The sequence below is a fragment of the Ailuropoda melanoleuca genome, chromosome 14 (genome assembly GCF_002007445.2).
Source record: "Ailuropoda melanoleuca isolate Jingjing chromosome 14, ASM200744v2, whole genome shotgun sequence".
NCBI lineage: Eukaryota > Metazoa > Chordata > Mammalia > Carnivora > Ursidae > Ailuropoda > Ailuropoda melanoleuca.
In genome coordinates, this window is record NC_048231.1 from 37173820 (window position 1) to 37197376 (window position 23557).

A 23557-nucleotide genomic window follows, 5' to 3' on the forward strand; every position below is an offset into this window, starting at 1 on the left:
CCCCTTGTTGGGCTCCCTGCTCAGCGAGAAGCCTGCTTCTCTGTCTCCCTCTGCCTCTCCCCCAGCTCGTGCTCTCTCTCTCTCTCTCATATAAATAAATAAAATCTTTTAAAAAAAAGATTTAAAGAAAACAAAGAAAAGAGGACAACTCAAGATAAAAGGGACAGATTCTAAGCTAGCCTTTTAAAATTAATAGTTCCTCCTTTGACCTCCAGGAGCATTACTCAGACACCATCAGCATTTCAGAGTCAAGAGCATGTTTCTCACTACGTAATGAGAGAACCCTATGAACAGGCAACAAAGTGCACTTCCCTTGCCTTTTGTTTTGTTTTGTTTTGTTTTGAAGATTTTATTTATTTGACAGAGATAGAGACAAACAGCGAGAGAGGGAACACACGCAGGGGGAGTGGGAGAGGAAGAAGCAGGCTCATAGCGGAGGAGCCTGATGTGGGGCTCGATCCCATAATGCCGGGATCACGCCCTGAGCCGAAGGCAGACACTTAACCACTGTGCCACCCAGGCTCCCCTTCCCTTGCCTTTTGAAACAGACAAGTTACTTGATCTTTTTGTGCCACTTTTTACTGTAAAACAGTACTTAAACCTAAAAGTCACATCCACAAATGGCTACACGAAGATCTAGGGTAAAGGCAGAGCCACAGGGTCATCTTTTTGCCTCTGGATCCAGGGGTAATGGAGGACCCACCTGGATCCGTGACCTCTCTTGAAACTCAGAAGCTCGCATTAGGTGAGGTTCTCATGAGAGTGAAGTCGGAGGCGGGGCCGTGGATGTAATGCTCGGTCCATCCTCTGGCCACTCATCACGGGCTGTCATGGGAGGGCTTGCACGGGACTCTGCCTTACCTTAAGGTCAGTGTCACATTTCCTCAGCTTGACTGGAGGTGTTCCAGAGGCGGAAATGGTCCTTTTCACTCTAGAGCAGACCTCTCTTGTGGACCAACCGCTGCACAGTGCTTGCAGAAACTGCACAGTAACTATTGTCGATGCTGACTTCCCTGAAGGTCAGTGTTCGCTTTCGCTGTTACAAACAGCAGTACTCACAACAGAACTGTAGTAATACTAAACGACCATTTGTGCTGAGCATCTCTTTGCCACCATTTTGTTAGATGTTCAAATAAGTCAACATTTAGCCTCACAAGAACTCCAGAAGACAGGTGGTGTTCCTGCTGGAGCGGCCAAGTCCTTTGCCAAGACGACACAGCTAGTAAGTGACACACCGGGCATTGAACCTTTGCCCAATTTGAACTCCAAAGCAGTGCTCTTTCTCAGGTCCCAGGGCCCAGGGAGTCCAGAGCAGGGTTCACTGAGTGTCAGCCTCCCCAGGGACTAGTTTTCTGAACTGTGCTTGGACCTTGACAGAACGCTGACACGAGTCCGAGATCCGTAGCCCCGAGGAGGTCTGCCGCTGGCCGAGGACACAGGGTCTTTAAGAGCAGTTAGCCAGCTGAGACATCTGTGCCACGGGCCTCACACCGCCGTGGGTCGGGTTCTACCTCCAATTCAATCTTGTCTGTCCCTTTGCCTGTTCCGTCAGTTTGTGTGGCCTGGTCACTGATGGTTTCCTGATACCGAGATAAAGCGACTCTCTGCTCGTCATGTGTAAACAGATCCCCATGCCTTCCTAAGGACATGAGAAGGTGCCAAGGCCCCAGATACAAGATCCAGTTCATACAGAAGTGTAAAAAACCCAAGAGGTGCAAATATAAAGAAGGTTGTCTTTTTCAACCCCCCCAACTCCACAAAGTGCAATGATGGGGGACGAGAATGCAAAAACTTTGAAAAAAAGATAAAGCGGTTCTGTTATTAACACTGTTTTAATGACATCCGTGGGTAGATTTTAGAGCTCCAGGAACGAACGTTATTTTAAAATTCATAACTCGCTAAGGTGTTACTCATGCTGGATTCCCAATCGAATAAGGTTCTCTCGGATGGAATTCAGAGGCACTCGCCCATCTTGTGCTGTGGAACCCTGTGAGATGTCCCGAGGCTGCAAACGGTTTGTGTTGGTTAGACCAGGCTTTGGGTTTGGTTTTCTTTATGCCAATCCATTTTTTTTGCCAGCTGAATTTGAATTTGAAAAGTCATTTGAACAACACTGGCCTTTTCTATAGCCAAGAAGGGTAAGACCTACAGACAGCTCGCACTGCTGCCAAGAAGCCTTCCAGTCTGTTCTAGAGAGGAACCACCCAAGGAGCAGAAGTAGGAGAATGCATTGCAGGCAAGGGCAGGGTCTGCAAGCCACGGGGATTAGTGTCACAGGGACAACTTCAGCAAGTCTTGTAAATAGAGGTCTCCTAAGCACACCAGACTTTTCAGGTTTTAATTGCTTGTATTTAAAGGCAGACATTGAGGTGGTTGGGGTTTTGTGCTTTGGGTTTTGGGAGTTTTTGGTAAAATATTAAAATTTGATTTTTTTTCTTATACAAATTTGACAATATAATTAAAATAGAGTCTGATCTTTGCACTTTTATGAAAGGCATCTATAGAGCAAATGGAGGCCATAGTGACGCTATTTTGCATTGTAAATTTTTAGAACACGGAGCAGGCCTGCCCTGCCTTACTTGGTTTGCTGTTATAGGTATAATATTGTCTTGACAATGCAAGGTAGTATGAAACAGCCAACTTACTCCTTTTCAGTGCTGTGCTGGCCCCCACAGCCAGTGCGCACCCTCTCTCACAGCTGCTGTCTACTCAGACAACCCCCAAATCATAGAAATGCATGATTGTATATGCCAGATTCTTTTATGACTTAGAAAAAACATACTATTAATCAAACACTAATTTCTTTTTTTTTTAATGATTTTTTATTATATTATGTTAGTCACCATACAGTACATCCCCGGATTCCGATGTAAAGTTCGATGCTCCATTAGTTGCGTATAACACCCAGTGCACCATGCAGTACGTGCCCTCCTTACCACCCATCACCGGTCTATCCCATTCCCCCACCCCCCCTCCCCTCTGAAGTCCTCAGTTTGTTTCTCATAGTCCATAGTCTCTCATGTTTCATTCCCCCTTCTGATTACCCTCCCTTTCTTTATCCCTTTCTTCCCCTACTGATCATCCTAGTTCTTATGTTCCATAGATGAGAGAAATCATACGATAATTGTCTTTCTCTGCTTGACTTATTTCACTTAGCATTATCTGCTCCAGTGCCGTCCATGTTGCAGCAAATGTTGAGAACTTGTTCTTTCTGATAGCTGAGTAATATTCCATTGTATATATGGACCACAGCTTCTTAATCCAGTCATCTGTTGAGGGGCATCTCGGCTCCTTCCACGATTTAGCTATTGTGGACAATGCTGCTATGAACATTGGGGTGCATATGGCCCTTCTCTTCACTACGTCTGTATCTTTGGGGTAAACACCCAGTAGTGCAATGGCTGGGTCATAGGGTAGTTCAATTTTTAACTTTTTAAGGGACCTCCACACTGTTTTCCAGAGTGGCTGTACCAACTTGCATTCCCACCAACAAATGTAGGAGGGATCCCCTTTCTCCACATCCTCTCCAACAATTGTTGTTTCTTGCCTTGTCTATTTTTGCCATTCTATTTGGCGTAAGGTGGTATCTCAGTGTGGTTTTGATTTGAATTTCCCTGATGGCTAATGATCTTGAACATTTTTTCATGTGTCTGTTAGCCATTCAAACACGAATTTCTAATTAATTTTTCAGTGCTATTTTGCTTAACAACGTTCAGTCAACCCACATAGGACTTTTGAAGGAAATGTTAAACTCAACTTCGGTGATTTTTATCAGTAATAATAATTAACACTAATGATGACAGTAGCCCGATTATAGCTTGCGTTTATAAAGCATTTACCATATGCAAAAATATATCCTAAGTGCTCTACATACATTAACTAATTGAATAATACAACAACCCGCTGAGGTAGATAACTATTGTTGTCTCTGTTTTACAAATGGGGAAACTGAGGCATGTGGCGATTAAATAATTTGCCCCAGGTCACACAGCTAGTAAGTAGCAGAGCTAGGATTTGACCCAGGTGATCTGACCGTCCAGAGTCCACACTCTCTGAGACTAGAGTACATCCCCCTTCACAAGTACTCCCCAACACTAACTTAGTCCTATGATGGTTTCTCCCAATCCATAGATCTTTCCCTGCCCTCTTCCTGAGGCCGGAGACCTTCCCAGTTAGGTGTGCCATGCTCCAGGCCGCCATGTGACAGCCGCTACACAGGCTTGCCCTCCTTTCTTTTATTCACGTGTTAACAGATTTTATTCAGCGGTTTCCCTGCTTCTCTGGAGGAGGATACCTTTGTCTCTCCCTTCTCCTCCCCTCCATTTGGCTTGACCTGGTCAAGCGGAGCTTTCTTACTTTCCCATCCAGGTCTAAGGACAAGTGGAGAAATCACACAGAACTGCTGTCTATTCACAGGAAGTTGTGTCGAACTTAAGGACGATCTCTTTCCAGTGAGCAACAAGTATTTGGTTTGGAATATTTCTTTGCTGAGATCTCAAGGTATAATAACCAACCAACCTCCACAAGCCAAACATTCAACAAATCTGCTTTTTGGAGACAGTTCTATATATTTTAACACAGTATAGATTTGTGTAATTAACACCCCCATCAGGATCCAGAACATTTCCATCTTTCCCCAAAAATCCCTAGTGCTGGACCCCCACCCCAAGCCTTGACAGCTCCTGCTCTGTGCTCCTTCACTAGAGTTTTGGCCCTCGGATAGTGTCACATCAGTGCAATGATACAGTGTGTCACCTTCAGAGATCGGCTTCCTTCACTCGGCGTAGTGAGTGATCCCCCCCAAACTGCAGTATCAATGGTTCCTTCCTGTTTATTACTCTGTGGATTCAGCCTGTCTTTTCAGTAGTCGAAGGACGTTTGAGTTGTTTCTGGTTTTTACCAACTATGAATAGAGCCCCTCTCAACTTTGGTGTACAGGTTTTTATGAACGTGGGTGTTCATTTCTCTAGTAAGTACTTGGGGATTGCTAGGTCACAAGCTATGAGTGTGTTTAACTTCATAAGAAAGTGCCAAGCTGCTTTCCCAAGTGAGCCTACCATCTTGTGTCCACCAGCGACCTAAGAGTTTCTGTGCCTTATATTCTGGCTGCATCTTGTTTTGTTGGTGTTTTGTATTTTAGCCATTCTAGGAGCTGTGTAGTGATCGCTCACTGTGGTTTGAATTTGCATTGCTCCAATGGCCAGTGACGCTGAACGTCATTTTCATGTGCCTGCTGGGCATTTGGTGAAATGTCTATTCAACTCTTTTGCCTATTTTTAAATTGGAGTGTTTGTTTTCTCATTGCTGGGTTTTAAAAGTTGTTTATATGTCTCCATCCACAGGGAGGGACAGAAAAAAAAAGACATACTCACCTGTATTCCCAACTGAAACAGTATGAATCCTCCATTAGGAGTATAAAGATTGATGTTTGTAGTTCTTGGAAGGTGAGGAGTGTGTGAGAAGTCATTTGCAAACTCGTACCTCAAGTCTGATTTCTTTAGGGAGATAGGTCTGTGATATATTTTTAAAGAGTTATGCACTGTTTTCTTCGTAAGATCTTAGCAGTTTTACACGTATGTGAATGCTTGAGGAGTTCTCTGGGTTGTCGGGAACTCTCTCTCAGAAGTGCCGTAGACAGGGGCGCCTGGGTGGCGCAGTTGTTAAGCGTCTGCCTTCGGCTCAGGGTGTGATCCCGGTGTTCCGGGATCGAGCCCCACATCAGGCTTCTCCACTAGGAGCCTGCTTCTTCCTCTCCCACTCCCCCTGCTTGTGTTCCCTCTCTCGCTGGCTGTCTCTCTCTGTCTAATAAGTAAATAAATAAATCTTAAAGAAAAAAAAAGAAGTGCTGTAGACACACTTGAATAGTATTTCTGTGTATGAAACAATGATCTGTTACCTAGAATGTTGGCAGAACCTGAATTTAGGGGCATTGCAGATTTATATCCAGTAAGCAGAAATTACAAAATGGTAGATTTCAATTTCAAAGGCCATGATTATCTGAGTACTCATTATGCTTCCCTGTTTCCATGTTTTTGTTTCAAGTATTTCTGTTGCCTGAATGCCATTCTTCTTGCTTTTCCACGTAGGTGATTTTGCCCATCAAGGCCAACCCCCACCGGCTCCTGTTTTCCCAGATAGAATCAATATCCCCCTCTCTATGTTCACTTACCACTTTATATGTTTCTCAATTATGTAACTTGTCAAATTGTCTTAGAAATTTGTGGACATGTGTCTTCTCTGCTACACAGAGAGCTTTTGAAGGATAACTGTGTTAATCCAATCATCTTCATATCCCCAGCAACTAATTTGATGCATGCTTCATAAGAGATACCCATTTACCCATCTATTCATTCATTTACCAAATACTTATTGAGTTCCTAAGAGGTGTTGCAAAGTGGGAAGGTAGAGCAGTGGACTGGCAGAAAAAATTTCTGCTGTCATGGAGTTTACATTTTATTGAAGTTTTCAGAGAACTGGCTTCTGATTTCATGTATTTTCTTCATTGTTTGTCCATATTTTATTCCATTGATTTCATCTCCTTGTTATTTCCCTTCTTTCTGCTTGATTTTGTTTTAATTTGCTTATCTTTTTCTAGTTACTTAATGTGAAAGCTGAGAATCATTGAGAATTCTCTCCTTTCCTAATAGATTTTAGAGCTATTGATTTTCCTCAAAGACCAGCTTTGCTGCAACCCACACATTTTGATATGTTATATTTTCACTATCATTCAATTAAAAATATTTTCTAATTTCTCCTGTGATGTTGTCTTTGACTCAATGATTATTTAGAAGTGTGTTGTTCAGGGCACCTGGGTGGCATAGTCAGTTGGGCACCCAACTCTTGATTTCAGCTCTGGTCATGATCCCAGGGTTGTGGGAGAGAGTCCTGTGTCGGGCTCTACATTCAGCAGGAGTCTGCCCCTCCCCTGCTCATGCTCATTCTGTCTCTCAAATAGGTAAATGAATGAATAAAATCTTTTTTAAAAAGAAGTGTGTTTAATTTATAAGTAGTAGGGGTTTTCCTGGTCCTCTTACTATTTTTTGATTTCTAATTTAATGCCACTGTGCTCAGAGAACATACTCTTTTAGTCTTTAACTTCATCCAGGTCTGTTTTTTGGGTTGAGAACATGACGTGTCCTGGAAAATGTATGGTGTGCACTGCCATTGTTGAGTTAGCTTTCCATATGTATCCAGGAAGTCAAAGTGGTTTATAATGCTGTTCAAACTTTCTGTTTCTTAACTGATTTCTTAAATTAATTGTCCTATCAGTTGCTGAGAGAGGAGTGATAAAAACTTCAGGAATAGGGGCGCCTGGGTGGCGCAGTCATTAAGCATCTGCCTTCGGCTCAGGGCGTGATCCCAGCGTTATGGGATCGAGCCCCACATCAGGCTCCTCTGCTGAGAGCCTGCTTCTTCCTCTCCCACTCCCCCTTCTTGTGTTCCCTCTCTCACTGGCTGTCTTTATCCGTCAAATAAATAAATAAAATCTTTAAAAAAAAAACAACTTCAGGAATAATTGTGGAATTGTCTATTTCCCACTTCAATTCTGTTTTTGCCTCATGTGTTTTAAACCTCTATTGTTATGATTGTCTTGTCTTTCTGATAAATTGATCCTTTTTTCATTATGAAATGGGCCTCCTTATCTCTGGTAACACATATTATTTGGTACCTATTTTATCTGATTATTAATATTGGCGCTCTAGCCTTCATATGCTTAGTGTTTGCATGCTGTGTCTTTTTCTCCATTCATTTATTTTTAACCTGTGTCTTTGTATTTAAGGTGTGTATCTTGTAGACGGCATATAGTTGGGTCTTGTTTTTTATTTTTCTGACATTCTTGGACTTTGAATTGATGTGTTAGGTTTTTTTTAAAGATTTATTCCTTTATTTTAGAGAGAGAGCAAGTGTGGGGGAGGGGGGAAGGGCAGGGGGTGAAGAGAGAGAGAGAGAATATGAGAATCTCAAGCAGACTCCCCACTGAGCAGGGAGCCTGACACAGGGCTCAATCCTAGGACCCTAAGATCACAACCTGAGCTGAAATCAAAAGTCAGACTCAACCAACTGAGCCACCTAATTGATGTGTTTAATGGAATTATTGCTTTAATGTAACATTTAATATAGTTATTGCTATGTTAAGTTTACATTTATCATTTTCCTTTTTTTTCCGCTATTTTTTACTTTCTGTTCCTCTCTCCCTCTTTTCCCTTATTCTTTTGGATTATTTGAATATAGAATTTCAATTTAATATTTCTGTTGGTTTTTTTTTTTAGCTATACTTATTTGCATTATTCTCTAGTAGTTCCCTAGGGATTACAATATACATCTTTAACTTTTCATGGGTCCCTTATTGTCAATAATGTATAATATTAAACTTTTATGTAAAATATTAAAACCTTGTAGATCCATGTCTTCCCCATCCTTTGTGTTATGGTAGTTATATGTACGACATGTGCACACCTTATGGATCCTGTCAGTGTCATAACTTCCATCTTCAACGGCTTAAAGGTTTATAAGAACAGTAACAGGAAAACGCAAAAAGAAAAAAAAGTCTTGAACTCACTCAGACATTTTATCACTTCCAGGGCTCTTCATTCTTTCCAGAATGAAAAGTTTTGATCTTACATAATCTCCCTTTACCCTGAAGAACTTCCTCTGGTACTTCATGTAATGTTGGTCTGCTGGCAATGAATTCTTTCAGTTTCCGTTTATTTTTATGTTTTTTCTTTGCCTTCGGTATTGGAGGATATTTTTGCTGGATATAGAATTCTGGATTGAATTTTCTTCATTCAGTACTTTATTTTTTTTTTTAAGATTTATTTATTTCGGACAGAGAGAGAGAGAGCACAAACAGGGAGGAGGGGCAGAGGGAGAAGCAGATTCCCCGCTGAGCAGGGAGCCCGATGTGGGATTCGATCCCAGGACTCTGGGATCGTGACCCGCCGAAGGCAGATGCATCACCGACTGAACCACCCAGGCGCCCCACTCAGTACTTTAGGGATGTTCCGCTGTCTTCTAGTCTGTATGGTCGTTCCCCACTATATCCTATGTCCGTTTGCTCTTGCTGCGTTCAGGATGTGCACGTCATCTGGTTTTCCGCAGTTTGATTGTGATATACCTTGGGGTGGGGTCTTTGTGTTTATTCTGCGTGGTGTTTATTTAGCATTTTGTTGTTTTACATTTCTGTCTTTCATCAAATTGAGGATATTTGGGGCCTTTACGTGTTAGATATTTTTTTCTGGCTCATTCTCTTTCTTTTTATATTCCAAAGTAATGTGTGTTGGACTGTTTGAGATCCTCTAACAAATCCCCAAGGGACTTGGCTAATTTCTTTTCTCAGTTCTTTTCTCTGTGTTCTTCACCCTGGAGACGTCCTCCACTCATCATCAGGTTTACTGGTCTTTCCTCCGTCACGTCCATGCCACTGCATCCAGTCAGCAAATTGTCTGCTCCAGAAGTTGTATTTTTCAGTTCTAGAATTTCCATTTGGTTCATTTTTTATTGTTTCTGTTTCTCTGCCAACGCTTCCCACTTCTCTGTTGAAATTTTCATTCATTGGAAATACCTCATTTTCCTTATCTGTTTGTTCCAATATTTTGTCATTTGGAGTTGAACTCAGTGTATTCTCTTTTCTCTTGAGACTGTGTTCCATTTCCTGATTCTTAGTACATTGAGCAATTTTGGATTATATCCTGGACATCACAAATCTTAAGTTGTAGGGATTTTGTCTTCTCTTACTTTCCTCTGAGAAGAGTCCTTTCCCTTGTCTAGGTGGCTGCGTTCCTTGGCTGGACTTGAACTGCAAACTGCTTCTTGGGCGTTTCCTCCAATCTGAGTTCCGCTCTTCTGCTGTTAGTGGTGGTACTTGAGTCTGTTCTGTGCTGGTGCGATTCCTGGGTCAGCCAGAGCTGAGATAGGCAGAATTTGGGAATCCCCCTCTGGCATCTTTCCTTCTGGAATTTCCCCACTCTACTCGGTGTTCACAGTTTTTGGACTTCATTTCTTGGTTTTCTTTGGACAAAATGGCTACAGGGTTTCCCACATGTACCCTCACCCCTGTGATGTACCACTTAGATCTGGCTAGAAGCCATGCAAAAGGGATTTACTTGTTTATTTTTCCAAGTGAGTGTGAACTCCCCACCAGAGTCTATACACCTGTGTCTCCCCTCCAGTACTTTCAGGTAGTTGTTTTTTTGTATAATTTTCAGGCTTACAATTGCCTTCTGTGGGCAGGAGGGGGTGGGTGCTGTCCATGAAGGGTTTGTCTTACCTGGAAGCAGAAGCAAGTCCATGATGCTTACATTGTAGTTGGGAGATAGCAGATAAGCTAACAAGAGCATGGTAACGCTATGGAAGGGAGAAATAAAGTTGAGGTGATCCAAGTACCAGCCTTAGGTTAGGTTGTTAGGAAGTATCTCTGAAGAGCTCTGGTTGAATTCACACCTATAGAACAGAAGAATTTGGTCATGCAAAAAGCTCGTTGAGAAATGTTTTAAGTACGGGCGCCTGGGTGGTTCAGTCCTTTGAGCATCTGACTCTTGATTTTGGCTCAGGTCATGATCTCAGGGTCATGAGATTGAGCCCTGCATTGGGCTCCGTGCTGGGCATGGAGCCTGCTTAAGATTCTCTCTCTGCCTCTCCCTCTGCCACTCCCCTGCCTCTCTCTCAAAAAAAAAAAAAAAAAGAAAGAAAAGAAAAAGAAAAAGAGGGGCGCCTGGGTGGCACAGCGTTTAAGCGTCTGCCTTCGGCTCAGGGAGTGATCCCGGCGTTACGGGATCGAGCCCCACGTCAGGCTCCTCCGCTATGAGCCTGCTTCTTCCTCTCCCACTCCCCGCCTTGTGTTCCCTCTCTCGCTGGCTGTCTCTATCTCTGTCAAATAAATAAAATCTTTAAAAAAAAAAGAAGAAGAAGAAAAAGAGATGTTTCAAGGAAAGGCAACAGCAGATCCCAAAGCTGTTAGGGCAGTTGCTTGAGGTCAGTGTGACCAAAGCACAGAGAATGAAAGGAGGAGTTACACGAGATGAGTTTCAGAGGAAGGAGACTATGTGGGACCTGGGAGGCCTTGGTAAGGAATTAGCGATTAACGGCTCTGTACAAGAGACCAGGATTGCCATCGCTGTAAGGGGACACTTATCAAACCGATTTGACCACTCGTGTTACTTTGTCCGAGTACCCAGACCTTAGCAGGCATGACTGGTACATAGTGTAGTCTTGGTTTTTTTTGTTTTTAACGAAGTCAAAAATTTTATTTATATGATCTTAAATTCTGCGTTGCAGCTAACTTTTATAACGTTACTATCTATCATGTTTTGACTGAATAACAAGATTATCCATAATTATCTGAAGAGGCTATTAAAATACTTCTTCCTTTTCCTATTGCATGTCAGCATGAGGCCAAATTATCTTCATATATTCCAACCAAAATAACATATCACAGCAGATTGAATGAAGAAACAAATCCAGTTTTCTAATAAGTCAGACGTTAAAGAAAATTTTTAAATAATCAAAATGTCAGTCTTTTCACAAAACTATTTTTGTTTTTAAAAACACAGCAGTTTTCCATAATAATGTATTATTGAATGTCATGCTTTTGTTATTTTTAAATAGGTCATGATTCAATGTTTATAAAATGCCATTTTAATTTCCAATATCGTCAATCCTGATGGACATCATTCACACCATCAGAAGCTACTTGTGGTCCTCAGTAACTGTGACTAATATAAAGGAGTCCTGAGACCAAAACATTTGATAACTGCTATGTCAAAGCTATTTTACCTGCAAAAGATGATACATTAACTTTACCTACACAGTGAAATCATGCAGAAAGGTTTTTTTCCGCATTTTTATTTAAATTCTAGTTAGTTAACATATGGTGTATAATATTGGCTTCAGGAGATAGAGTAGTCGTATGATTATGTGACCACCCCGTCAGCTAGCGTCAATGGCACCAAAGCTAGAAGGCCGTGCGGTGGATTTCTGCAGTGTGTGCGCAGTTGAAGTGGGTGCACCCTAGCCGCCGCCCCCCCTCCCCCCCCCGGCCTCTGAGGTCGCTGACGTCATGGGAAAGAAAATACGTTGCCTTGTGTCTAGAATAATATAATAGCAATTAAAACCACAGCTAAGGGTGCCTGGGTGGCTCAGTCGGTGAAGCGTCTGCCTTCGGTTCAAGTCATGATCTCAGGGTCCTGGGTCCTGGGATCGAGCCCCACGTTGGCCTCCTTGCTCAGCAGGGAGTCTGCTTCTCCCTCTCCCTCTGACCTTCCCCACGACTCACGCTCTGTCTCTGTCCCTCTCTGTCTCAAATAAATAAATAAAATCTTTAAAAAACCCACAGAGCTAAAAAGAAATGAAAAGCACAAGCAGACGAAAAGACTGTAGTAGAATGAGGGGCAGTCGTCATAGGTCGTAAAAGCTGTCCCATGTTTCTGCATAAGAGCATTGCCTTCCGTTGATAAATATTGTTACGTTTTAGCCACATGCATGCACGTGGATGTTGGTCTGATCTCTCTGGGGGCACTAACGAGTCACTGGTTCCTCTTCTGTGGTTTAGATGACAGCGCTTCGGCGGCCAGCAGCATGGAGGTGACAGACCGCATTGCCTCCCTGGAGCAGCGTGTCCAGATGCAAGAGGATGACATCCAGCTGCTCAAGTCGGCGCTGGCGGATGTGGTTCGGCGGCTGAACATCACGGAGGAGCAGCAGGCTGTGCTGAACAGGAAAGGACCTACCAAAGGTGGGCACCTTAGATGCGCGGGCGGCGGACAACCTGGTCTGGCAGCGGGTGTTCGTTCGCCCCTAGCGCGTACGCACATGCTTGAGCTTTGACACAGACCCGAGACTCAGAACACCGAGCGGCTGCTCTTGGCCTTGCCAAAATCATCACACAAAGCAGGACAGGGTGTTTTTGGCTTGATGTTAGTGAGTTGTTCAGCCCAGGGGTGTACGTGAGTAGGTGACCAGTAAATGCTCAGAACCACCCCCGGTGGACGGTCGGGAGCAATCGTGTATCAAGTTTAGGAGGGGGGATGTAGCTTGCGAGGCAGAACCTAGAACCGAAAAACCCCACGATCCTTTGGGTGCCCTGGAGGCTGTTCCCCCTAGAAACTTCTTGATAACTCTCCTGTCTTTCTCTATACTCAGCTTGTCTGCTACCATTCAGTTCAGCACAGCCAACAGTTAATTATCCAATGTCTCGGCGAAGCTCGGAGCCAAGGACTGGGGGCCCAGAGGGCAGGCCCTTCCCTGAGGAGCTCAGAACCCGCACGTTCATCACTCACTGCCCCCGCCCTCCCTTAGCTAGTAAGCTCCTCCTGGGCACAGCCTCCTGTTTCGAATTTCCTGCTCTGCTGTCCAGGAGAACGTAGCCTACTACAGAATTCGGTACCTAGTGGTTTCTGGCAAATTTAAACCATCGTTTCATGTCCCTGTGGTGCCTATGTGTGAAACATAAAAAAAGCAATATTTGTGTTTGAAGTAACTTTGTAGTGACCCTCTTCCTAAAATTTGGAAGTGTGACGCCTCGTAAAAGCTTCTGTCCTGCTACTCATAGTCCCCTGATGTCTGTTCAACCCATATACATTGCTCGTCGTTTGCCAGGATTTCTGTTCCTCGTGGCTAACTTTAGAAAACAGAATTCATCTTGGCTGTTAAATTCCTTTGATTAAAACATTTGAGATCACACTGGCATGTAAATGTCCCTTTAAAATTAGCTTTTTTTTTTTTTTGGTTGTTTGGATTTAACAAATTATTTCACAGTTACCATGTTTTTCTTGGAATCAGGAGAGGGTACTGTCTTATGTTGCATATGTTACTTTTTTCTCAAGTGCTTGGCTACATTTTCACATATCCGTGGAAAGAAATCTATTTCTTTGTCCTTCTGGGTAATTATCACCAGCTCCATGTAAGAGATACATGCTGGGCAATGTCTACATATTTCTGTAATTTTTTTTATCTGAGTATAGTTGACACACAGTGTTACATTAATTTCGGGTGTAAACCATAGTGATTTAATATCTCTGGATGCCGTGCTCACCATAATTGTAGCTGCCATCTGTTACCATATACCACTATCTCTTGAATAATCCTTTTATTTATTTATTTACAAGATTTTATTTATTTATTTGACAGAGCACAAGCGGTGGGGGGGGTGCAGAGGGAGAGGGAGAAGCAGGCTCCCCGCTGAGCAGGGAGCCCAACAAGGGACTGGATCAGGACCCCGAGATCAGGACCTGAGCTGAAGTCAGATGTTTAACCAACTGAGCCACCCAGGTACCCCTTGAATAATCCTTTTAAATCATGGGTTTTTTTTTTTTCCTTCCTTCTAAGTTACAGAGTGATTAGGGAATTTTAAAAAGAAACCAGTTTATTTTAGATACTCTTGACCTGCTCAGCTTTCCAAAAATAAAACCGACAATTCCTCTACCCTAAAGGGTCCATTCGAAGTCGTTACTTCATATAAAACGTCAGACTTCCAAAACTTCTGTTTTTAAAACAATTAGGGAAAAAATAATACAAGAGACCTGTCAAGGAGTTTTCTTCCCTTGATTAAGGGTGAGGTTTGCTTTTTATGAAACTTCGTCTAGGAGAATGATTTGTTTTCATAGTGAGCTCTGTTTCTGTATAATATTCTTTTCATAAGTAAAAGTAAATCAGAGCGTAATAGCCAGGGGGTCACTCACCCCAAGAAGTAGAACAAAGATCATGAGAGAGCGGGTGAGTGGGGTGGCATCCCCAGGATACAATGGGCCACGGTTTCCCCCAAGCAGGTAATTACAGGACAGAGGAAGCAGACGTGGGGAGGCGGAGGAGGGGCCTGTCCGAAGCTCTGGGTCGCTGCTTCCCATCTGGGGAGGGTCGTGTGGGTGCGTGCGCACCTGTAGCTGGACAGCCATACTCAGTAGCCTCAGCTCAGTTGGGGGATCTTTCAGACAAGGTGGATCGGAGGCAAACTTGTTTTGGTTGTAAAAGGCCACATTATTATTATTATCGCACTTTACGTTATTTTGGCCTGCCAGCCTTGTGCAGACTTGAAGAAGACAGGACACACGGCATTCCAATGGTTAAACATTAAGTGTTGTCAGAAGCTTAGGGTTCATGTTTCGGGCTTGGGGTACACATCTTTGCACTGTTTGCCCCGTGACAGGAATGGCTGTGCCACCACGAAACAGGCCACACTGGTGGGCAGTGAGCTTTCAAGGCGCTCAGCGTGGTTCAGCTCAGAGAAAGTGCGCGGTGGGTGCCGTGGCTACGCCACAGTCACCCCTCGCTGGTAGACGGCAGAGCCCACACAGTCGCCCCAGTGTTGCCCGTGAGGCCATCTATCATGATTCTAGGCCCTTTCCATGACAGACCTTCACTTATGTGAAGAAAGTTTTCATGACCTCTCAGCTTTGACTTACTTTATTATTCTTTGTATGACTTCACTAGCATAACAATGAGGACTGCAGTCTCAGGATAATAATTCACTGACAGAACGCGTTCATGGCTCCCTGAGACAGGGGGCAGATTGTGGCCAACCCTTCCGATGCTGGGCCCGTGGGCGTAGGGTTTATACAGAGGGAGCGACGTCTCAGACCACTTTTCCTTGGCAACATTCTCCTGTCCCTGGGATTTTTTTTTTTTTAAGATTTTATTTATTTATTCGACAGAGATAGAGACAGCCAGCGAGAGAGGGAACACAAGCAGGGGGAGTGGGAGAGGAAGAAGCAGGCTCATAGCGGAGGAACCTAATGTGGGGCTCGATCCCATAACAATGGGATCACGCCCTGAGCCGAAGGCAGATGCTTAACCGCTGTGCCACCCAGGCGCCCCATCCTGGGATTTTTAACAGTGATACCGCCCTGGGTCTTAGGAGTTACTCAGTCTCTACCTAAGCTCCCCAAACTTTGTTACTCTTGTTTTCTTTTGCCTTTGGTGTTTTTTTTAGGTATTAAGAACTGGTTGCCCTGTCATGCATCTTAGCTCGAGAGAAACTCAGCCTGCAAATTTGCTTTTGTTTATGTTAGATCGACTCTCAGATGGGGAGATATGGCATTTTTTAGTTACGCTGAGCTTGGGTTACCATATAGTGGAGAAAAGAGAATCAAATAGTTTGTGAAGGCGCATATTTTAAAAATTCTTGGCGATATTAAAGTTTTTTCGGTGTTGTGGTTGGAGCGGGGGCAGTCCTCCCGGCTTCCTAGCAGAAGGCGGTGAGAAGACCCTCTTATAGATTGCTGTTGTGAGTGTAAGTACAGAAGAGCTTCAAGAATAAGAGTTCACTGCCACATCATGCACTTTGGAGGATAAATGGATAGAAAGGAATGGAAGGAATGTGAGCTATAGGGACATGGCTAGAAAACCCACAGCCCTTCGTAGGCTTGAATACGGTGTTACCTTTAAAAAAAGTCTGTGCTATTGGTAACAACAGGGGAAGTGCCCATGCATTGCATTAAGAGTCAAGAGCAAGATATAAAACTTTATATGGCATAATTCAAGTAAATAGACAAAATCTGTGCAAAAAGACGGGAAAGAGTTATACCAAGAGTTAGCATTGATGGTGTTTTTTTTCCTGAGTGATAGGATTGTGATTGCTTTTCTCTATACTTTTTAGTTGTTTTCTAAATATTCTTTGGTGTAATAAGCAAAAGAAACTTGTGTTTTTAAAAATGACTCCTTTCTGGGGCTCCTGGGTGGCTCAGTCAGTTAAGCGTCTGCCTTTGGCTCAGGTCATGATCCCGAGGTCCTGGGATCGAGTCCTGCATCGGGCTCCCTGCTCAGTGGGGAGCCTGCTTCTCCCTCTGCCCCCTCCCCTGCTTGTGTGCTCTCTCTCTCTCTCTCAAGTAAATAAATAAAATATTTTAAACAATTCATTTAAAAAAATTAAAAAATGAAAATTACTCCTTTCTTACCCCTGAATCTGATCTTCACCTCACTGAGAACAGCAGTAGGGCTCAGAGCACATGTCTGGAGGCTGGAGTTGGCTCACGTGTGTTCTCAGGAAGACAAGGAATCATGGTTTGGAGTTAAATTCATAATGGGCCCATTGTACACATGCATGGCTAATTTCCATTTCAGTGCAAGGGGAGTGCGATACGATTTTACTGTAAAATGTAGATTAAAATATAGTCATTGTCCCGTGTATCTGGGGTTGTCTGCTTTGTTATGCATTAACTGGCAATTAAGTCCTATCTATCATTTTAAGTTTTGCTTGTGTGTTCAGACCGTAATTCGGCAGTTTGCCTTTTGTAAACTTTAATATACCTTTTGCAGACTTTTTTATTGGTTCTATTCAGAGCCCCATTAATTAACAGATCAGAGAATTACTAAATACAACCAAACTTTCTGGTAGAGATGCTCGTATGCAAGCAGGTCCTGCTGTTCTGGGACATCAAAACCTTCCAGTGTCAGGACTTAGCCTCCGAGACCGCCGTTGAAAGCGGACTACAGATCACCTTTCAGTAGTCTCTGCTACGTTGATGCTTCCCTCTGATACTCAGAATGAGACTCGTAGCTACATTTATTGATCGGCTGGGTGCTGGACATTGCAATAGATATTTTGGATATGTGAGCCCATTTCCCCTCTCCACGGTTCTTCTAAGTAGGTGCTATCATGCCCATTTTACAGATGAGAAAACAGCCTCTAGGAGATTGGATAATTTGCCCCAGGTTACACAAATCTGGCACTGGCCCCAGGGGCTGGCTGGACTGCCTTCTTTCCACCATGTTGCTTTGCTTCGCATTTTTTATTTAAATTCACATTATTCAAATCAAACCAAATATTTAGGGAATGAATAACCAGAGGACTTGAAATGCAGGCTCTCTTTTCAAGGTTTAACTTGATTTGCAAAGTGTCCCAAATAGCATAGATCATATCTGGCACATGATTGCGTGAAATATGTATGATCCCTTCACAAATTTTATTAGAGAGGGACAACTAACAAATTAAAATTTGAAGCTCTTCGCAATGAATTAAATTAGCAAATAATTAGTTCTTTATGCTGGTTACCTGCAGTTAGCAGTTTGTGTCCCCCTCTGTCCTACACCGTGCTTTCTCCTCGTCTTTTGCCTTACAGGTGGCTCTATTACAGAAAATACTTTTTGGGTTTTCTTTAAGACAGAACATACTGTCATCTCTCTCATTTTTCCCATTAATTGCCCTCCCTGGTTTAGAGAGTCATTGTTTAATGAATTATGGAGAAGGTTTAGTAGATATATTTCATTTCCCAGAGACTAAGAAGGATTGTACTCAAACTTTATATTATGGTGGGCCGCCTGGGTGGCTCATTTGGTTAAGCATTCAGCTCTTGATTGGCTCAGGTCATGATCTTGGGGTCATGAGATCGAGCCCCATATCAGGCTCTGTGTGGACTCTGCTTGAGATTTTCTCTCCCTTTCCCTCTGCCCCTTCCCCTGTTCTCTCTCTCTCAAATAAATAAATAAAATCTTAAAAAAATAAAAAGCTTCATATTATGAAATGTTCAAATGTATATAAAAGTAGAAAGAAAAATACCTTTTATTTTTTACCTGGCTTCATTATTTATCAACGTGTTGCCAGTTTTATTTATTACCTCCCCGTGACTGACTTCCCTCACCCCATTAGGATTATTTTAAGGCGAATCCAAGACATTGTATCATTTTATCTATAAATATGTCCGTATATATTCCTAAAATATAAGGATTCTCTTTTTTAAAAATCCATAATACCCTTATCACAAATTTATTATTACAAAGTAATTCCTTAATATCAAGTCAGCATTCAGATTTTTCCAGTTTTCTAATGAACGACTATTTTATAGCAGCCTATTGAGATGTAATTCACAGAACATAAAAGTCATCCTTTTAAACTGAACAATTCATTGGTTTTTGTATGTTCACAAAGTTGTACAGCCATCCCCACTCCCTAATTTCAAAACATTGTCATTGCCCCAAAAGATACCCCCTTTCTTCCCCCCCGCCCCCGCTCCCTAGCAACCATCAGTCCACGATCTCCACAGATGTGGCTGTTGTGGACATTTTGTGTAAAAGGAATCATGTGGTATGTGGTCTTTGGCCGCTGTCTTCTCTCACTTAGCAAGTCTTCAAGGTGCATCCGTGTCACACAAGTGTCAGTACTTTATTCCCTCTGATCCAATCCCTCACTCCATCTGATGGCTGGATCAACTCTGGTGCTTGGAGACGCAACATACTGCTTATCCGTTCACTAGCTGATGCTAATACGTAACTTTTCATAATCGGTTCATTAATGTCTTTTTTGCCCATACATATTTCCATTATATTGACTATTCAGCCTTACAGGATTCTTACATTACCAGACTTGGGCCCAGGAATTCAAATAAGTCATGATACCGGGGAGAGCCCCATCTACCCACCAACACTATATTAAAACTTGATTCATGTGTAGTCTGATCATTTTAAAACCTTTTTAAAATTATATAAGAAAAGGAGATCCTGGGTGGCTCAGTCAGTTAAGCATCTGCCTTCGGCCCAGGTCATGATCTCAGGGTCCTGGGATCGAGCCCCACATCGGGCTCCCTGCTCATCAGGGAGCCTGCTTCTCCCTCTGCCCCTCGCCCCCCACTTGTGCTCTCTCTCTCTCAAATAAATAAATAAAATCTTTTTAAAAAAATCACATGAGGGGGCGCCTGGGTGGCACAGTGGTTAAGCGTCTGCCTTCGGCTCAGGGCGTGATCCCGGCGTTATGGGATCGAGCCCCACATCAGGCTCCTCCGCTGTGAGCCTGCTTCTTCCTCTCCCACTCCCCCTGCTTGTGTTCCCTCTCTCGCTGGCTGTCTCTATCTCTGTCAAATAAATAAATAAAATCTTTAAAAAAAAAAAAAATCACATGAGAAGAGTTAAGATTTTAAATCTGCTGAAAGTCCTCAGGCTTCTGGCACAGCAGGTAAAACTGTTCTGTGCTCGCTCTTTTCACTGCGGTGTGGAGAGATCTTCCTTCCTCCTCTTGCAGTGGCCCCCCGCGGTGAGGATGCCCCACAGGCTATTCCACCAGTCCCCGTGGTGGTCTTTTATCTTACAGGTAATGCTGCGGTGGTTGACCTTGTGCATGTGGCATTTTGCATTGTTGCCGGTAAGTCCTTAGGACAGATTCCTAGAAGCGGGATTGCCTGTCAGAGGATGAGAGTGCGAGTGACTGTGCCGGGTGTCAGGATCTTCCACAGGACTTAAGTAATTACCCACCTTGTCTCACAGCATAGCACACACGGTTTGCCTCCTCCAGTTCCAAATGTGGACATTTCGTAAATTCTGAAATGGATCATTAGGGGGTCTAGAGCTCAGGGTCATAAGTTCAAACTCCATGTTGGGGTCCACACTGAGGGTGAAGCCTACTTAAGAAAAAATAAATAAAAATAAATGAAGCCTATACATAGATTCCTTCCAGTTTGGGGAGCCTGGGTGGCTCAGTGGGTTAAGCATCCAATTCTTGATCTCGGCTCAGGTCATGATCTCAGGGTCGTGAGATGGAACCCCATGGTGGGCTCTGCACTGGGCGTGGAGCCTGCTTGGGATTCTCTCTCTCTCTTTCTCTCTCTCTGTCTCCCTCTCTCTAAAAAAATAGATAATTAGGAATTCTAGATTCATAATGGCCAGATATGCTAAAATTAAACTTTGAATTTCTACACATAACCATGTTCATAGTCACACTTTGCATAATTAAATTTATTTTGAAACCTAATGGGGTATTTTCCTTATCAAATATTGCACATTGAGTTATTACTACAATGTGACTGAAAGGGTTTCTTGGTCCTTAGGTTATAACATCTCATAATAATAAGCGTTGATAGGTTTGACTAGCTATACTTGAATTTCTGTACTTATATCAGCTACGGTTTTGAAAATACATCACCACAGGTAGTAGTTCCTGAAGTCTGGATATTCCAATCCAACAACCTAGAAAGATTGAAGAAAAATTATTTCAGGTTTAATCGTGAATGTTTTAGACCTGAGATTGCAAGCACCTTTTCAGAGCCAGAGGTTTTCAGTTACCATGCTGTGGAGTCATTTTGCAGGAAATTTAACTCCTGGCAGTTTATCGAGGACCTTCTGTGAAAGAGTATGCCAAGTAACTGCTGGCCGTCAGTGCTGCACGTGTGGCTGCACCAAGGGCCTGGCCTCTTCAGCCTTGTGGCTCAGTCCCCGGTGGACTGTCGGGTCTGTCTACTAACTGACTCAGGGTGGCAAAGTCATAGAAACTCAGAACACTCTTCCCACATGAATTAGGATCAGATTTTAGGGTGGGAAGAGACATCCTTAGAACGCATTTGGATTCAAAATGGGGCCTAAGGTCACGCTGCCAGCTGGGGACACACTGGGCCTAGCGCTCTGCCCTCACGGCCAGACCTGAGGTCCTGCCCCTGCCTACACCCCCCTGCCTCCCTCACTTTGCCAGGCATCTTCCTCTGCCCATCCCTGGGTGTGCTGGATGCGGCCGAGGGCACTCGTGGGTCTGATTCCGCCGTAGGTACCTCTGACCATAAGTGACACGCTATGCTAACTCTTCTCACATCGTGTTCCGGGGGCTCGATTGCACCCGGATGTCCAAAAGCGTTTCATCATCTGGATGTAGCCATAGGATAAGAGCCCCCACTTCTCGTGGGCCTGCTGCGTCCTGGACACGCTGCTGACAGCTCGTGCTCCTCATTCCCGATCTTCGCGGCAGCCCTGCAGGCTGGGCGCTGTTCCCCGTATTTCACAAAGAATCTGGGGCTTGGAAAGGTAGTGACTTCTCCGAGGCCCTGTAAGTAAGCTGAACTGAGAGTGAGCCAGTCCCATATGACCCCCTCATTCCTCTCTGCTTCTCAGTTTCCCTTGAGATTTGAGATTCCAGCCATCCTGATACCGCTCCAATGAACGCATTAAATACACACCATTTATCATTCATTCTCCTTTTATTTGAGAAATTCTTCTTTCGTGCCGTGTGTCTATGTTTTGCCCCTAGGAACAATTAAAATGTTATTTTAAAAATCCCTTTTATGAACCAGAAGAATGTCTCATATCTTAGTGTCATGTGGAGGCAAAGGAGTCATTTATCTTCGCACTGATGTGCGGGAAATTGTGTTTGAACCTTTCCCTGTGCTATTTCTCTTCCACGGTTTTAAAGATCGCTTGTCTGAAAATGACTCATTGTAGCTGCCCGCTCCTGTGTCCTCCCGTCTCCCATCCTCTGATCCAGACTGCTGCTTGTTCACACTGGACATCAGGAGGCATTCTTTTCTTCCAGAACTTTCCCTTTATAGTGGCCGCCTTTCGCCCTTGAGTGGCTGATCACATCTAGATGTGGAAACACGGAAGCAGCCTGCCGGGGGGTCGTGTGCACGATGGGCGCTTAGTTAAAGGTGTGTTGGTGGCAGCGGTGTGCTGTTGGCGAAGTCAGTGGTGACAAAAACCAGGGGATGTTACCCAGACCTAGGTGTGGCACTAACGAGATCTCCCCACCTTCCCCGTCCCTCCGAGGTGCTCACTGTGCCCCCGCCGCATCCTCTGTTTTTCTTTCCTGATTTCTCGTCAGAACTTTGAGGATTCTGTTTGCTTCTGATGATGCTGTGTCACAGCTTGACGTACGGGATTGTCAGCCTGGGAGAGCCCGCTGCACGCCGCTGAGCTTTTCACAGGCTCGGCCATCCTCGTTCCCCTTTTGGGAGAAGGACAGAACTAGGATATTATGAGACTGAACTTTGACATTATGAGTCAAGAAAAAAATAAAAATTTCATAATGACTCAGAAATGGGGACGTAACGCCTTTTCTGGGAAGCAGGGCTTTTGTTCTTGAAATTCAGTGCAGTGTGACCCACAAACCCGTGTGGAACACCTTCTGTGGAGGTATGCCACCTTCAAGGAGCCTCCCGTCGATGCAGTGGGCAGGCAAATAAACAGACACTTGCCATGCCGTGTTCTGGGGACGGCAGCACAGGCCTGGGCTGCGGGAGCAGGGTGGAGGCTCACCCAGCCTGGTCTGGTGGCAAGCATGGGGGGAGGGGTGGGGCGGTCCTGGGCCAGGGGCCCCAGAGAAGCAGAGCACCACACATCCTCCTTGAGCCCCTCTGGGTCCCCTTGTCCAGCCAGCTCTCCCTGCAGGCTGACCTGTGGGGGCCGCACCATCAGGCCCTTGCCCTCCACCTCCCAATCAGGGTTTGGGCATTGGGAGCCCTAGCCGGGGATTGGAAGGACGGCAGAGGAGGAGGCCAGAGTATTTACTTCCTTGGCTCCTTTCTCATGGGGTCCTTCAGGTTGGCTCTGTCCCTCCCCTGCATGTTGCTGCTGCTCCCAGAGCAGTTTCTCTCCCTCTGGGTTCAGGTAGCTGCTCCCTTCCCTCGGTCCGTGGGACCTGGGAGGGATGATGGCTGCTCTGCCATCAGCTCGAGGGATAGGGCAGTCCTCCCGGGCTGCCTGCCTCTGGAGCTCGACGTGCAAAGCACGTGGACAGGATGGAGAGAGCTAGGTGACACCCCTCCCGGCACAGCTGTCTGCCGCCCACTGTTACTCTGGAAAGTGAGATTAGCCCAGCTGGAACAGCAATATATAAGCAAGGGCTAAATCGTAAGGTACAAACTGGCATGGGGTAGGA

General features: G+C 44.3%; 1 protein-coding gene across 5 annotated transcripts in view; it reads left to right on the plus strand.

Moving 5' to 3' along the window:
- The window catches only part of EML1 (EMAP like 1), a 180269-nt gene that overhangs the window by 92098 nt on the left and 64614 nt on the right, over window positions 1-23557 (plus strand). For all 5 annotated transcript variants that reach the window (XM_034642088.1, XM_019797772.2, XM_002917465.4 and 2 more), the window contains exon 2: window positions 12548-12730. In XM_034642088.1, the coding sequence (XP_034497979.1) occupies window positions 12548-12730 (183 nt within the window). The remainder of the gene's footprint in view (window positions 1-12547; window positions 12731-23557) is intronic.